This window comes from Rhipicephalus microplus, unplaced genomic scaffold (genome assembly GCF_043290135.1).
Source record: "Rhipicephalus microplus isolate Deutch F79 unplaced genomic scaffold, USDA_Rmic scaffold_49, whole genome shotgun sequence".
NCBI classification, from domain to species: domain Eukaryota; kingdom Metazoa; phylum Arthropoda; class Arachnida; order Ixodida; family Ixodidae; genus Rhipicephalus; species Rhipicephalus microplus.
In genome coordinates, this window is record NW_027464622.1 from 2,546,400 (window position 1) to 2,563,100 (window position 16,701).

The 16,701-nt window shown below is 43.3% G+C and overlaps 1 protein-coding gene across 1 annotated transcript in view; it reads right to left on the bottom strand.

Annotated features, from left to right (window-relative positions):
- The window catches only part of LOC119161107 (mitochondrial amidoxime reducing component 2), a gene marked incomplete at its 5' end in the record, with an annotated part of 104,654 nt that extends 88,197 nt beyond the window's left edge, over window positions 1–16,457 (bottom strand). Inside the window, 1 exon segment of the mRNA XM_075884866.1 lies at window positions 16,188–16,457. Within this exon segment, the coding sequence (XP_075740981.1) occupies window positions 16,188–16,432 (245 nt within the window).
- Window positions 16,458–16,701: the final 244 nt, after the last annotated feature.

Below are 16,701 nucleotides of genomic sequence, written 5' to 3' on the forward strand. Positions count from 1 at the left end.
CCAGATTCCATTCCACATTGTCCAAAAACAGAAGTGACAGACATTCGAGAGTTATGGCTGCACTTACTACTGAAAATTGTAATAATTATGTGCCATGCGACCCCTGAAATGAGTTATCAGAAGTATTCATGGAATGGGCGACATCAGCGAAATACTTATTTGAAAGAATGGCCTAGACTTCTGACGTCTGTGGAGGACGCAACGTGCAGTCAAGCAGTCTCTCACAATGGAAGCTGCATCGGCAACAATCGCGGATTCATGGATCGGGATGAACGCGCAAGCCCTGATTATGCAGCAGAATAATTATTGGTCCGTGGTTGCGACTTTGGTAGCCTGAAGATCAAGCTGCACATGTTTTGACACGACGGGATGGCACTGGGATTTCTGGTGATAGACACCCCCAAGACAGACTCTGGCACAGTTTGGGGCAATTTATGCTGATCACCAAACGCTGACACATGAAATTCGATTGGGTACACTTTGGTGCAGATAGCTCAAGAGTTGAATCACTAAATATTGAATAGCTTTACAACATTCTGCAGACACTTCTACAATAGCAAATGTAAAATGATGACCCCCCCCATCCCAATATTTAAAATTTTATCATTGGAATCACAAATGAAGCATCACAAACAAATAAGAAGCTCCTCGGTTTACAAAGAACTGATCGAACAGTGCAAATGGTTACTGTATAGCCAGTAATGTCTGGCTCATCAGAAAATACAGTTAAACCCCTTTATAAGAGACAGGCTCCAGACAGCAATTCTTGTCTTTTATACGAGATGTCTCTCATGAGCAGGCTACTTTGTATGATTTTTCTTATCAAACCGTATTTTACTGTAGGCTCGCTGATGTCTCTTATACTCATGTGTATCTTTGACTGTATATCCGGCCGACCTACGCAAGTTCTCTTTTCTTGTTCTGTGCCTGAATTACGCCTATGACAGTGAAATATATCGTACTTTTACACCAATGTTGTGCTTACTTGTGTGTAGCTCACAAATACACTTTAATTTTTCCAAAAACATAGTTATGAAGAGGGGCTCTTGGACTAAAATATCTAATTGAAACATTCACTATTCTATCTGAGATCTGAAGTTTCTAAACAGCACCAGGCCATAGGTCAGCGAACTCATTCATGAGTCCGCTCACTCAGCCTCACTCAGACTCATATTGAGCAGTGAGCCTGAGCATGAGTGAGTTCGGGCGGGTTATATCTCTGCGAGTTTCAGTCCGGTCGGAGAAAATTTTCGCGATTGTGAGTCTCTGCAAGTACGGCTCAGGCAAATTTTGGCGAGTCCGAGCCCAAGTGAGTCCAAAGCTCAAGATATATTTTGTTGTGGTTTGCCTCGAAGGACGCTGACAAGTCTGAGAGGTTCAAACCATGAAGAGCTTGCTGGTTCAACATTCAGCGCCTCAGTACGTCACCGGACTTTATTCACATACGCAAGGAAATTGCACTGGTTGCTGCGAAATTTATACTTGCTGAAGACTTTCTTTACCCTTAGCATCTGAACTCAACGACAGACACGACAAACACAAGAGGCAATAAAGCTAGAAGTTGAAAGTGTTCCAACCGATATGCTCCCAAGACTAAGTGTGAATATGAAGATGCACAGTATCGTCAGACTGCCTTAGAAGATACCAGGCTATTTTTTATACACGGCTGACTGTAGACAAGCATTATGGCTTTATTACAGCAATATTTTTTTAAGGCCCAGTAAACAACCCCAAGGTAAAAATTGTTGTAAAGAGAAATCTGTTCAATTTTACCTAATGAACACGTTGCCACAAGAATTTTGCGAATAAGTGCTATATTAAGGAAGTAACAGGGGCTAGAACATCGGGTTCAGCTGTTTTCAAATTTTCATACGACCTCACTACCCTTCTCCTTCACAGGGAGGGGAAGGCTTGGCCTGTCGCCATGACTCCACCCACTTCAGCAATGTGACAAGACGACAGCGATTGATGTCATCGGCGAACTCGATTAGTCAGAATGCACTTCCGCTTGCTGCGATGCCTAGTTGTTTACTGTTTACCCAGTGACGATGCTTCTCCACAGTCCAGTCGCTCGATTTGCAGTCGACAACAAGTTGTACCCAACTGCGTTCCAAAACCCGGACATAAAGTTGACCCGATTTTTCTGGAGTTCGATAGTTTGGGAGCAGACTGTCGTGCCATCTGAGAGCAGCAACACAAAACACAAATAATGTGCTTAATAGTGGGTGTGCTGATCAACAGGTAGCGCGACAATCTGCTCACTCCCAAAAACTGGGCCAGTGAAGTGTTCCGATTTTGATGCATGGAACCTGGGGAGTTACTCAACTTGTATGATTGAATAGCTCTGTCGTAGCTGTGGGTGGGAACAGGCACTGTCATTGACTTCACTACTGTTTGTTGAAACCTGGTTTAGACCAATCGACGAGCTGCGTGCTCTGTCACGTCACCAATAGCCGAGTTGTCACTGAGCATGCAAGGAGCATCGGTCAGGCGTAAAAAACAGAGCACGAGAATTGTTTTTTGAAACGGAGGCTCTGCACCGGGCGCAGCTCTGTATAATCAAAAAACGTGATCACTGCGATCTACTCTATGAATTACTGAGCTTCTCTGGGGGGTGTAAAAAAAAAGGTAGGAGCCTATTGATTGGCCCTTTAATGATCCATATGCATGGAGTGCATATGAGGGGCTAGCCCTAGGATGTGCATTCGCTCACTACTAGCTTTGGAAAAAGCTGGTTTTCAGCCACAGAAAATACTGTTCAAGAAAAGCACAAATGTGCAAAATATGCAAGACACACTTCCTGAATTGCAAAAAGTCACAGCTTTGCCGCAAAAGGGAAGCAATGAAAGCAATAGCAACAAATTGGAAGGTGACGTGCAGAATGGCTAGCAGATTGAAACGTGACCTGCGTTTCTCACATGCAAATGACCATAAGCACAGAGCGCATACGAAGGGTTTGTGCTGGGGTGCGTGATCACTCACTACTCGTTTTCAGAAAAACTAGTTTTTAGAGGAAAAAAAAACTCTTGAAAAGCACGTATATATAGAAAATGTGTACAGACATACAATTCCCAAATTGCAAAAAATAAAAAAGTAATTTGTTGATTTTTTCATTTTGCCTCGCCTTGTGCCTTTGAAGCTGACCTAACATCCAAATAATCAAAAAATATCCTCACTACTGCGCTAAATTGCCTCAAACTTACAGGGAAATTTATCAGTGATGCTACCGAGGTCTGCTGATTTAGAGCACTTTGGAGCAGCAAAATTTTCTATTTTGGAGCAATCCAGAGCACCTAACTTCACATCCTGAAGGAGAAGCAAGGACATTCAAGGACATGAATAATTATTGTGGGGCTCTTGTGAGGAGCTAGAAATATTTCGATTCATTGCAAACTTTACGGAGACAGACATTGTAGGAGCACTCCCTATTTTAGTCGATGATGCAAAAATAATGTCATCATGCTGTTGAGCACTCTGAAAAAACTTGTTCAGTGAAAATTTTCATAGCAGATATTCCACTGGTTATTATTTTATATCATATTTTATTCCACTGGTTGAATAAAATAGTGTTTCATGAAATGACATTCTAGATACACCCATGTGATTATCACCAGATGTGGTGGACAAATGCTGTGACGTACAACGCTTGACACTCACAGTCTCAACTACATTTCTTTTCTGATGAATTCAAAGATTAAAGAATTGTTCGTTTTTTTCCCAACCAATTATATTGCTGGACGTATCATGTCATCATTTAGCTAGTCTCATAAAGCCGACCTCCACCGGCACTCATCTCTCAGTGCTGAAACTACACAATTCAACTAACTTCGTTTTGCTCCGCCACGGTGGTCTAGTGGCTAAGGTACTCGGCTGCTAACCCGCAGGTCGTGGGATCTAATTCCGGTTGCGGTGGCTGCATTTCCGATAGAGGCAGAGATGTTGTAGGCCCGTGTGCTCAGATTTGGGTGCACGTTAAAGAACCCCAGGTGGTCAAAATATCCGAAGCCCTCCACTACGGCGTCTCTCATAACGATACAGTGGTTTTGGGATGTTAAACCCCACATATCTATCAATCAATCAACTAACTTTGTTTTGCTTTCGCAACGGTGTTTCATGTAGCTAGGGCGTTCTGTCTATACACCAAAAACACGTATACTAGTGTCCTCAAGAAAGCAGTTCAAAAAAAAAAAAAACCTCAAGGGGTACTTTATGCTTTCGCCTAAGACAACTCGGAGCCGAGAGCCATTTTGTTTTTATTGCGATAGCAATGATATGGACATTCTCGACTGGTTTTTGCCGTCACCAGAGGCATAGACAGAACTGCTATAACAATACAATTTGCTGGTCCTCATTCATTGCTAAAAGCTTAAGGTGGTGGCTCTACTGGCACCATCTTGCGGGTATTTTCTCCTGGAGCCACCGAAAAATGCCACGAAGTGGCGTTTGGAAAAAAGGGATGAAAATACGCTCTCAGCCGTCGTAGCATGCGACAGCGAAGAGCCTGTCCTTGCTGTAACTAATGCAATTTTTTCAGGGGTGCTGCTGCTTCCACAATCTCTTTTGAATCGTTTCACGCGTGCGCGACACTTTCCCCCCTTCCCCCTGGCAAAAAAAAGAAAGGAAGCACAGCCCGGAGAGCCGTACTCCCGCGCAACTGCCTAGAGAAGAGGAGCCTCTCTCTCTCTTCTGGAAACGCTAACTTTCGCTGCGCCATGCTACCGTAAGGATTGCTGGAGAAAATAGTTCGGTTTTTAAACCGACCTTTTCTCTCCCTTGCTAAAAAGGAAAAAAAGTAGAAGACTATTAATTTATGAAGCAATTTTTCGAAAAAGTTGGTCAGTGGCCCTGACCAACAAAAGGGAAATGACCAAGTTGGTCATTTCCTTTTTTGTCAGCCAACATGCTGCGAAATTCTTGAATCTATTCCACTGAGCGGGCCAACTACAGGGACACTGAAAGCACATTTTTGCCAATGGCCTTCCCCATTAAACACGCGCTGTTCAGACACCATCCAGTATCGCTTACATTTGACATCTTGATGTTTAAAGGCACGCCGCCTGCTTCTCCCCCTGTTTGCTACTGCTTTCTTGTTGTGCATCCCATTCAGAGGTGTTCGGAAACAGAAGTACGCTGCTATCGCCGGCAGCCCTTTGTTTCTAGCCAGACGCGGCCAACGTCTGCCGGCTTTGAAGCTTCAAGCTCTTTCGTTTGTTCGTGTGTGAAGTGGCCACTACTTTTGCAGCACACCGCTCCAAACTTGTATTTTCTCTTTCTTCTTTTTTTTTCTTTTTTTCCACGTTTTGAGAACATTTATGAATCACTACCCCCTGACTTGACGTGAAGCAAGGACTGCGCTCCTCTTCTTTATAGTTCTTTTGCTTTACAGATGGCAATTATCAACAAGGAGACTCGCCACCACCAGGAGATGATGTCACCCCTAACCCCTTTAAAATCAACACGACAAGGATGACACGGCACCTTTGAAAAAGATAGGTCCTCCTATCAAAAAGGTCAGCCAGCCAGTCTGAGACACTTCCACTATTCACCCTGATTATCCCACTATGTTGTTTCTATCTGTGGGCTCCCATCTAGACTTTGGTAATCCAAAAAGTAGATATTTAAATTAGGCAAATGCATAACGAACCTTGGGAGTTTTATTGGGATCGCACACCACCTGTGCTCTTGCCGGGCTTTGCAAGAGCATGCAACAGCAGAATCTGATCAGTTCGCGCACATGGTACTGCAGATGTTCTCATTCCAGTTTCAGAACCATAGCACAGTAGTGTGGTATACGAAGCGGTCACACGAAACACTTGCTTTATGAGTGATCTCGGATGTGAGTACTCGTAGCACTAACCTAAGGAATGACCATAGCAAAAACTCACGCACAGTCTTCCTTATTTTCAGACTTAACATTGCCCCCCCCCCACCAGTTTTATGCTTTTACGATCTTCAGTGTCTCGACAGCACACTAGCTGAGACTCTTGGCTAAGCAAGTGGAAGCTGCAAAACAGGTCCGGGTACTGCATTTGTCATTTGGGGGCGTGGTTGGAATAGGCAGCTCACACACTTATGGCAGCACCCAGTGAGCACTCAATGAAAAGGTTCATCGGAGGGATATGCTTGAGCACGTCCATGTTTTTTGCAAACGTCTAATTTTTTACGAGTCCAAGGCGACCGATGCCGGAGATACTGAGAGAGTAAATGAGCTATGTAACGTAGCGCTTTGACCAGTCAAGGCCAGGTGCCTATAAAATAAGATATACCATTATCCAGATGAGCAAACAAACTATTTGCTAATGTTCAGCTTTGCTAAAGGTAAATGACACAGGTCTTGTCTGTTTCGTGCACTCGAAGCTTTATTCCTGCTGCCTCTCTGCTACATCAGTCGCCACCCACTACAACAAGCAAATGGTGTCACATCAATGATTTTTGAGGAGACATTGATCATTCGCAACCCATGTGTCACCATTATGCGATCGTGATTCTTATGCTAACAAACACAACTTTTATCGAGAAGACAATGTACTGAAAATCATGTTTCCGAACTTCAGAAGGCATCGAGAGACAGGACGTTTGTTTTGCTGCGCGTGGCTGGGAACACTAGAGCTCACGCAGCCATCCGCATTTTTCGCTAGGTCAGGAAAATATGACTCACGAACTCATGGCTTACAAAATACAGTGTAGACTGCTTATAACATAAGTCAGGGAAGTCGCGAATATCCGCACTATAAGTGATACCGCACTATAGCCAAAACAACCTTTTTCAAGGACTGCACTTGCGCAAAACGTGTTGAGCATGCAGCTTCGCGTGTCCAAGAATCAAAACATACAATGCGTGCTTGATAACATTTAAATTTCTGAATGTTAAAAAAATGTAACGTCCGAAGACACGTGTTGCCAATGAAATGAACGCAAAAGGGGGGGTGGGGTTGTCTCACAAATGAAAACATCATCGCGGAAATTCGCTGACTGCTAGACCGCCTCATTTATGTGCATTACACAAAAACTATGTCGAATCACATCCAGAACTTGACGCATTGAAAGACGCCAACCATTCGATTTCACGGGCGCTCACTTGATTTAAGTCATCGCAATCGAATCACGAACTTTTATTTAAGCCCTACATGTGCCGCCCTCGATTTCATTAATGATATGTATCCCTACCTGTCAAGTGCGGCCATCACAAAAAGTTTGGTTAATTCGGTATCAAACCGCAACTTAGATTCATGCGACCGCTACCGATCGAAGCGCAACCAACGCCGATTAGGCCTAGCTTACTGTTTCGGATACTGCCGCGGAAAGTTTGTCCACAACATGAAAATTTGGCATCGAAAAAATAGCACTAGTGTTGAACCGAGAACAGTATGCGCGAAGTTTGTGTTCGCGGCCAGGAGATCAGCAACGATGACAACTTGCCAAGCTTACGTATGACAGCACACTGGCAGCTAAAGTCATAAAACCGCAAAAGGTTTTCAATTTACGGATAAGGAAGCAAATGCGATATTTGTTGCAAGTGCAATAACGACGACGTCTTTCCCAACAGGAAACAAGCGCATGGAGTTGATAAGGATGGGATCGCATGTGCCACGTTGAGCGGCGCACAGCCGAAGCCACACTAGCAACGTAGTACAACGTAATACGCTGTAGCCGCGTCGGCACCGGTTCAAAGGCTTATCCGTCACCGAGGCAACTGTCCTCCTCCCTTACTTGATGAGCCCGCGCAGTGTCTCCGCCGTCTTTTTTCATTTTCTTTTTTCTCCCTCTGCTCTTTGTCCGTTCACTCCATGTACCCTCCTCCGTAACGACAGCGTCTTTTGCTCCCCAGCAGTGCACCCAGCTCACCTCCTATCAGAAGTGCACTGGCTACCGTGTTTGTCACAAACAATTTCCAGCAAGCGTATTATAACTTGTCTTTCATCTTGGGGGACTGCGCAATAAGCGATATGCATATTCGTACATGGGTTTCTACGGGAGAGTAAATGGGAGTAGAAAACGACCGCATTGTAAGCAATTCTGCACTTTAAGCGGTTACGTTATATGTAGTCTACACTGTAGTTACTGCACATATGCGAGTAAGTTTGTTTTCCACAAACTTGCTCGCAAATTATCCACAAACTTTTCAAAGAGCCATTTTCAAGTCTGAACAGTTACTTCATGGAGATCACAGAAATCGAAACTGCGTGGCCTGCGAAGTTATCCACCAAGCACCGGTAAAAAAAAATCTTGTGGGCTTGATATTTTTCGGGATGATTCACAAATGATGCCAGGTACCTCTCAGTTTGCACCTGTCGCCATCCTGCGCAACGTTCATAGAAGCTGTGTGGCCTTATGACCCCCCCCCCCCTCGAAAAAAAAAAAGACATGCGCGTCAAGTCACTACCCCATTGCATATGCAGGCGAGTCTTTCAAAAAAGGTCCACCGTTTCACCGTATGCTTTCGTTCTAACAGTGTCACGTGAAATAGTCAAACACACAGTGCCAAACACTTGTCACCTCCTCGCAAAAAGAACGCAGACTTCCGGGTAATGTCCTACGAGTCTCAAAAATAGCACAAGGCAAGGTAAAATCCTGCGAACTTAAAAAATGCTTCTATAGTGCCCTGGTTATAAAGGCGAGCAACTATGCTGGTGCTGAAAGCCTCAGCACAGTAACCTAACCTACTGGTCAGAGATGTGACACGCTTTCTTCTTTCTTTTTGTTGCTCTCTCCCTCTCTTTCTTCCTTTTTTTTTTCAATAGCCCCTTGGAGTTACATTGTGCATTGGAGACGTAGCGACTAGATTTAGCCACTGGATTAAACACTGAAGTCTGGAGGCTAGAGAAATAAGCCACACATGTTACGGCCGCCTAGTCATGTTTAGCGGTGTCTCTTTTGACAAACGTCGAGACAACTTCATGTTTTTTCTTTTTTTTTCAGAGATGGCACCCCCACCAGAATGTTTGCAAGATTCATTATTTCTTGAATATCTTTTGTTTCAAGCACTTCTTTGTAAAGTTAGTGAGTGCTGGTAATTATAAGACACGGCATGGTCCTGCTAATGTGCAATAATTATTGTGAATTAGCTATAAGAAAAAAAGTACATTTGTATAAACCTGCCAAGCAGAAAAATGAGCTATATTCACTACTGTCCAACAAATTTTCTAATTAACTTATGACAATTTTCTCTTCATAGAAACCCAGAGAAAGGCCCACTGTTTGAATATTAAAAATTTCAGAGTTTCAGCTTGGACAGTGTTTTTCCCCTCGTTGGTAATGCCTGCACAAGTGGAGCCATAAATTGCCAAATTCAAGTAGTAATAATTCCCAAACTATTCTTCAGAAGACAAAAACGACTTAGCATAGACATTAACTACATTGTAGCCTGAAAACCCATTCAACATCGTTGTTCTACACGAAAAAAAAAAGTTATTCACTCATAAACTTGCAATGTTTAGCCCATTTTGATTGGAGCCTGCATCACTTTCTAATTGCTTTACTGGCTATATATTCAGAGAAACTTTGCATAATGCTTCATGAAGAGGCTCAGCAAATTTCATTTTGTTATGTTGAACAGTTTTGTCACACGGCCACTGCAACGATGGCTTGTACAGCAAAACTAGTGGTTTCCGCTTACATTGTTTTCATTGTTATGCAATACCACTTCAGACTAGGCTACAATACTAGCTGTCATTAGAAAGTGGAGAGCATAAGCTTTCTAATCGAATTCAATTCACATCAATACGGTGAGGGTATTAAGCATAGTGCGTGAGCAAACAATTACTTAAGTGCGATGTGGGTACCATCGGAGTGGGATATTACCACCTTAAAAGAGTTATGACATGGTCACCCAACAATTGATGGTTTTCGGCGGAAAACGAAGGTGGAGGGTCAAATGTGCTTGTACACGTTTGAAAACTGGGCTGTAAGACATTATTTCAGTCCAAAATAAGGCGAAGAATCATCGGCTGCTAATTCCACGGCCGGCGACTGTCATTTTGTCATGGCATGCATGACATCACAAGCCAAAGGAGCAGCGTCGTCGTCTGCGACCAAACAGCACTTCTCGTACGTAGTCATTGTTGTGAATGTTGCTTGCCACATGGTCCCCACGTGTCAGTGGATTGCGAGTGTTGCGATATGTAACCGGTATCATCACTGTATGCTGCGACAACATCATGTATGTTGCGCATTTTGACTTCGACTCCATCGCCACCAGCTCAAGCGACGAAGAAAGCGTTGAAGACTGTGTGAACCAAGATGCCAACGGCCTCGCCGTTGTGGCAGACGTTGCAGACGGCTTTCCACAAAGATAAGTAGCTTTATTCAAGCATGTCAGGTTTAAAGTAACGCTACATTTGCAGTGTTACTTAGAACCATAAATTGGCAAAGCGTGTAGGTCCTTGTTGGCTACCATACGTGCATGCACGACTTTCGGTGCTGAATATAATAAATAAGTGGTCATAGCAATGCTGCACGTTGGGACCGTTGTTTTGTCCATCGGTTGTTGCGTGTGTCATATGTGAACAGAAGCCGTAGCGAAGGGCATGTCAATGCAGCACTAGGGTTACTCGCAATATACATTTTGGCTGAATCTTCGCTTCAACTCTGTTGACAGCATTCGGTTCCGGTAAAAAAATAGCAAGTGTGATGATCAACCATAGCACTGAATGCGAAGAGTTTCAATAAATATTTCTCCGTAGTGGCCAATAGCGTATGCATTCCACATTCACAGAACACTTTTTGACGTCGGAAGTTGCTTGCTGTAAGTACCAGCACTACATGGCTGACGTGGCAGCATTGTTTCAACCCCTGGAAATCATTTAGCTCCAGTAGCAAGTTCAACAAGGCAGAAAAAGTTTGATTGCAAGCGCAGCTGATCACAAAACACGATCGTACTCCAGAATGCAGACCGTGCAGCAACTCGCCCAACAAGCAGTACGTGACGTCACGGCTAGCCCGACTCTAAGGCCGCTCGCTCGTTTTAAAAATATTTTTAATAACTAACGACTTGACCGAATTCACTCATATTTCGCCAGCTTGTTAACGTACAAGAATAAACTCACACAACACAGATTATGGTTGAAAACTGGGTGTCATGACCCCTTTAGGTGAAACTAACAAATAGTATCTTTTGGACTCTATGTCGCATAACAACAGAACGCTGGCTAAAGGGACAATGACCACGCCCGGTGCCGAAGTGGTTTTTGTGTTGTCAGTTATCTAAACAAGAAGCAAAGGTTAGTAGTACCGAACATTCACGAGCAGTTTTATTATTCCTCAAGATATAGCCCGCGCCAGCGACTGCGCCCTTCGAGCAACACAGCCTCCCCCACCCCCCTAAAGAATGAAGCAATGACTGCAATGCCGTGATTGTCAATTTTTTTGTCTTTAACCGTCAGCTACTGACCCTTGAAAGTGGGGGCGTACATGTGAAATGGTGTAGCCGTTTCACAGTGGGCCTTCAGACAAGCACGGCCAGCGATGGCCCCACTACTGAAAGCTACGCGTATTAAAACCAAATTGCGGCTGCTCCAACCAGGAGGCATGCTTTCATTAATGAGATGACATTATAAAATAAAGCACATGAAAATTTTGTATTCGAACCCTAGCAATCTCAAGTTTGACAGGGCAGTGTATTTTGAGGGGTTTTACCGCAATAACGATTACAAATGCTCATGTGCTGGTGGAAGGCGTTACAAAAATGCGTTTATAAATGAATCTCCAAGTATATTAGAGGAAAAGTGTCAACGCGTTTCCCACCTTCAGTGCTCTGGACGCAAAGCACAGAAAATTAGATCGTGATGTGCAGAAGTAGATGTGGCAGACATTACTGTGGGAAGTTATTAGAGAAAATCACTTCAATTACGTGCCACTCTTCCAACGAGCTATCAGCAGCGTTCCTAGAATGGACGGCGTTCGCTCATAAATAGCCGCCAGTTTCACGCTAATAATTGGACTAGGTGTCACGAGCCACTGTGGACAGTGCGTTTTGCCATTAAGCGGACTTGCACAACAGAAGTTGCGTCGGCACCAAACATAGCCTGATGGATTACTTAGAATGCACACGCGACAGCTGTTTATTCAGCGGAATAATTCTAGACACCCGATTGTGACTTTGGTAGCCCTGAGAAAAAGGTGCACATGTTTTGATGCACCGGCGTGGCTATTGCCGGGAAGAAATGCTTCCAAATCTGACTTTGGCACAGTTTGCCCCAATTTCTGTTGATATTATCAGGATGGTGCTGTAAATCTAAATTGGCGCAGTTGCCACAGAAGTGGAATCACTGCTTTTTATCATTCAGGTACAAGCAGAGTTTTTAGAGTTATCGCACCACCACACAGCTTTCTCTTTCCTTTCATTCCAACTAGCCCACTGTAAGCTACATAAGGGGAGATAACTGAGAGGCAAGACCCTAGTGTTTGACAGAGCATACACATAAGCCTGTCAAGTGCCCCCTCCCACGAGCCTAGGACGAGAGGAAACATTACATGGGCAACCAGTGAATAAGAATAGCAAAGCAAAGATGAAATGCTTTGTCAGTCTTACTTTCAAATTGTTGGTATGCATGAGTTCCATTTTCTTCAACTCAACATTAGCAATAACATTACCAAGAATGCTCTCGCTGTCACAAAATATGTGAGCACTGTTTGATCAATTTGCTCCACGTCTGCTAAAGAAGCTACAAAAAAGATATTGAGCGATTTCTGGTTATTTCAGACATGAGATTATAAAGCCTGCAGCATACAGTGCAGCCATACTTAGCTCCCTCTTAGCATGAGCACGATGTACAAATTCACAGTATTCTATGAATCTGGTCAGCACGTGTTTCTGGGCCCCATAAAACAACCTTATTCCTCTAAACACCGTTACAATTATTCTTCTATGGCCAGTTTCAGTTTGATTTCCTTGGAGGTGTGTATGACATGGCACAATGAAAAAAATGTGTAGGTGCAAGATGTAACATTCCAGTACTTGCTCTGGCTCGCTCGGTGGTACATTAGGCTCCATTGGGCCAAACAATGATTTGCAGCATAGCAGATCGACAAAGTGAGCGTAAGTGAAAGCCAAAATGCTACAAACCTTTCACAAAACTGCCTCGTATATGAGGACACAACAGTACATACACATCTAAGGAAACACAATGAATTGTTCCTAGAAAACAATTAGAATAAATTATTTAAAGCACTCTGAGGCTTACCAATACTACATATTTTATGCTTCACAGATATAATTGCTGGATTTCTACATGCCGAAACAACAATAAGATTTTGAGGGATGCTGTAGTGGAGAGCTCCAGAAGTTTCGACCACCTTGGGTTTTTAATGTAAACCTACATTCAATGAACACATGAACATCAATTCGTTTGCCTCCATTTTAATGCAACCGCTGTGCTCGGCATTCCATCTCACAACCTTTGGGTCAGCAGTCAAGAATCCTATACCCACTAGACCCTCGCAGGGGGTAGGTTTAGATATACAACACTTTCCAATAGCACGAAAAAAATGGAAAGACAAGTATGAGGCCAATACTTCTTTCAAGTATTACTGAGATGATAAGTAAAAGTTCTATTTTAATATGGTTTCTCATGGACTAAAAATCTAGTGCACCTAACTTGCTTCCTGAGCAAACATTTTCGTATCAAGTAACAATGTCCTCCACGAATGAGTACACGTTTCACAAATATTTTGAGGAGCCCAGGAATACACAAACTAATGTTACCATTGACCCAGCTACAATATTGCTCTTTTGCTGCTGTACTACACTTGTGAAATCTCTGCACTGGGCAATTCAATAAAAATAACAAAATGAATTGCAACAAAAAAATTTCTCGCAGCTGTCTCAAACTTTAATGCATCCAGTGGAATGACACAAGCAACCAAGACATTGCCCTTGATTCACGGTTGAGTGACTATACGCCCAGACGTGTTCCAAGCATCAATACGTCGTGCCCTCCGATGCAGTCATCCCATTTTACAGTGTATGTCACAATAATCTAAGGCTTTTATTGGCATAGGTTAGAAATTACAACTGCATGCTATTACTAAAACTTCACGGTGAATGCAAAAAAATTTGCTCAGTGAAAATTCATTGAAACTAAGTTATGCCCGCCACAAACAAATTTTACCAGGATGGCTTGATGGGGTAGTTGGTATTGCGCATCAGAAAGCTTACAGCTCACACAAATGGGAACAAAAAAGAAAAAAACAGGACACAAGAAGCAACACATATAAACACTGAGCCAGTCAATGACAATGCTCACAAAGCCAGGCAAAAATGAGAAAGTAAAACTAAGAATATGATGCCCATCATCCTGCACTTTACCTACTGCACATCGGTGCTCACATAATTTTTCTTTCAGAGAATAAAAACAAAGTGCTCACGTGCAAGGTGCATCTTTTTTTTCTTTTTTCTGCCGTTCTTATGCATTGTAACCTTTTTTAAATATGCATTTTAGTTCTTATATTCATTACAAGCATACATATTCTTCTATAACAGGACATTCACATAATACAAGCCCGTCATTATTATGGATTCCTGGTACTCTTGGTATTTCCATGCCATTCTCTCACATGCTGCTACAGACTGTCATACTCATAAAACCTCGTTAATTCAAAGACACTGGGGCTGTGAGAAATCTTCAAATGAAGGAGGTTTTAGAATTACCAGAACACACAAAAAGTGGGATGCAAGGAACTTGCAATTATTCAAAGTAATCAGGGCTAATCGTTTGCTTTACTGGCTAGTCTGCAGCTCCAAGGGTTATGTTCTCCCACAATACCTGGTCTTAATTTTGCCACAAACCCGGAGCAATGACGGGCTTCCCTGCTGCTACCGAAAACAACAATAGAAAAGATGAGAAAAATAAGACGCTCTCGTGATCAAATGAAATGAGCACATTAACAAGATGTGCTTCACTGCTGCATAGTAGTGACACACGGCTAGCATGTCGCCTGCTCCTTGCTGCGTAAGCACTTCATGATGCACACCCATTTTTTCTGGTAAAATAAAGAATTTATAATGGCCAGTGTGGCGAAATTCGCGATATGTGTTGACTGGAAAACATGATCACTGAAGTTTTCGAAGTAGGCACTGCAGGCAGGAACTTGCCAGCAGTGCCAGAGCGCAAATTGCTGGAGCAACCGGCAATCAGAGGTTCGCATACCAAATTCCGCCAGACTGTTCTTTATAAATTTCTTTAGAGTCTCGAAAAGAATGGGTAAATCATGACACGCTGACGTAGTGAGAAGCATGCGACATGAGGCCCGCGCATCATCGCTATGTTGTAGTGAAGCACGTCTTGTTTTGTTTCCGCAGGCGCACATTTTGTTTGACCACGAGACGGTTTTTTTTTTCTTCTTTTTTGCGCTGGAAGTAGCGCAGATCAGGTGGTTCAGCTGCCACTCATTAGTATAGCTATGCTGCATTGCCTTGTGGCTCCTAAGGGCCGTCACTTCTGCGGAGTTGCGACGAAATGTGGATGGGGAATCAGCACAAGCACCCACAGTTTTCGAATTAATCGCACTAGTGCTGGCCGCCACTTCAAGTAATACACGCAGACTTACACAGCAAAATACAGGACCGTGGAAATATTTAAAATAAATTGGGATTTCAAAACAACTGAGTTCAAAGTAATGAGGAAGAGAATGTTTACAGGAAGCGATAGGTTGTCATAGGGCTGCTTGTTTTTGAACTTGGCATCACTGAGTTTTGACCCAAAGAACTTACTTATGGGAAGCTATGGCTTGACAATAGCATGCTTTTGCAGCACCAGTTTAGTGTAGCACACTAAAATAAAGAGTGTTGTACAACTGTAACCAACCCCATAACTTCCCACCAATGCTGATATTGGTTTCAAAATATCTCTTACCAAGTTTTTGAACAACAAACAAAAACATATGCCTCCAACGGATGGGCAAAGGTTTCCTACAGATTTTGAAGGGCCATGGGCAATTCGTCGTGTCGGTATGGTGGCCAACAGCAGCAACAATGTAGACGCACATGCTTAGCCTTCACTAACGCACAATCATCCAGTGTGATCACACAGGATCAGCCCATTGGCTTTTTGGGTGCTGCCTAACCAAGCCAAACAACTGGCTAAAATGTCCATGCACATTCAGAGTGTGCCAAGCTACCCGAGTACAAATGCAGACCGAAAACAAGTCAGCAACAGTTCTGCAGCAGCTTCTTAGAGTGGAATAATCACCTGTCTTTCAGTCCCTTGTAGACTGGCCCAGCCACAGTGCAGTCAGCATATGGCACCTCTACACCAGGCAGGGACTTGATAGGGTAGATGGTAATGTTCACCAGATAAGCCACAGGCACAAAGTTACTGGCAGCTACCTTGCGCTTGAGCCAAACATAAGATGCTGCCACGATAGCCCCACCTGCAACTGTGGCTGTGAGTGCAATGACACCAAGTTGGGGTGCTCTCAGAATTGAAGACACCATGACCAGGCTTTTTTAAAAGCAGACCCTGCAAACATTTTCCAATTAGTACAGATATATATGGAAAGGGTAAGTCCCTTAGCAAAAGAAAAAGCATTACAGCTGCACACATTGAACTCTACCGACAGCTGTTCAAGTTCAAGCCAAGCAAATCCAATTTAATGCATACTTCTGTACAAAAGTATTTTTTGCCCTAACCAGAGCTCTTCACATGCACTGAAACACCTTCAACAGTGTTTTCATTCTCTATGCAAAACTTTACAAACCACATG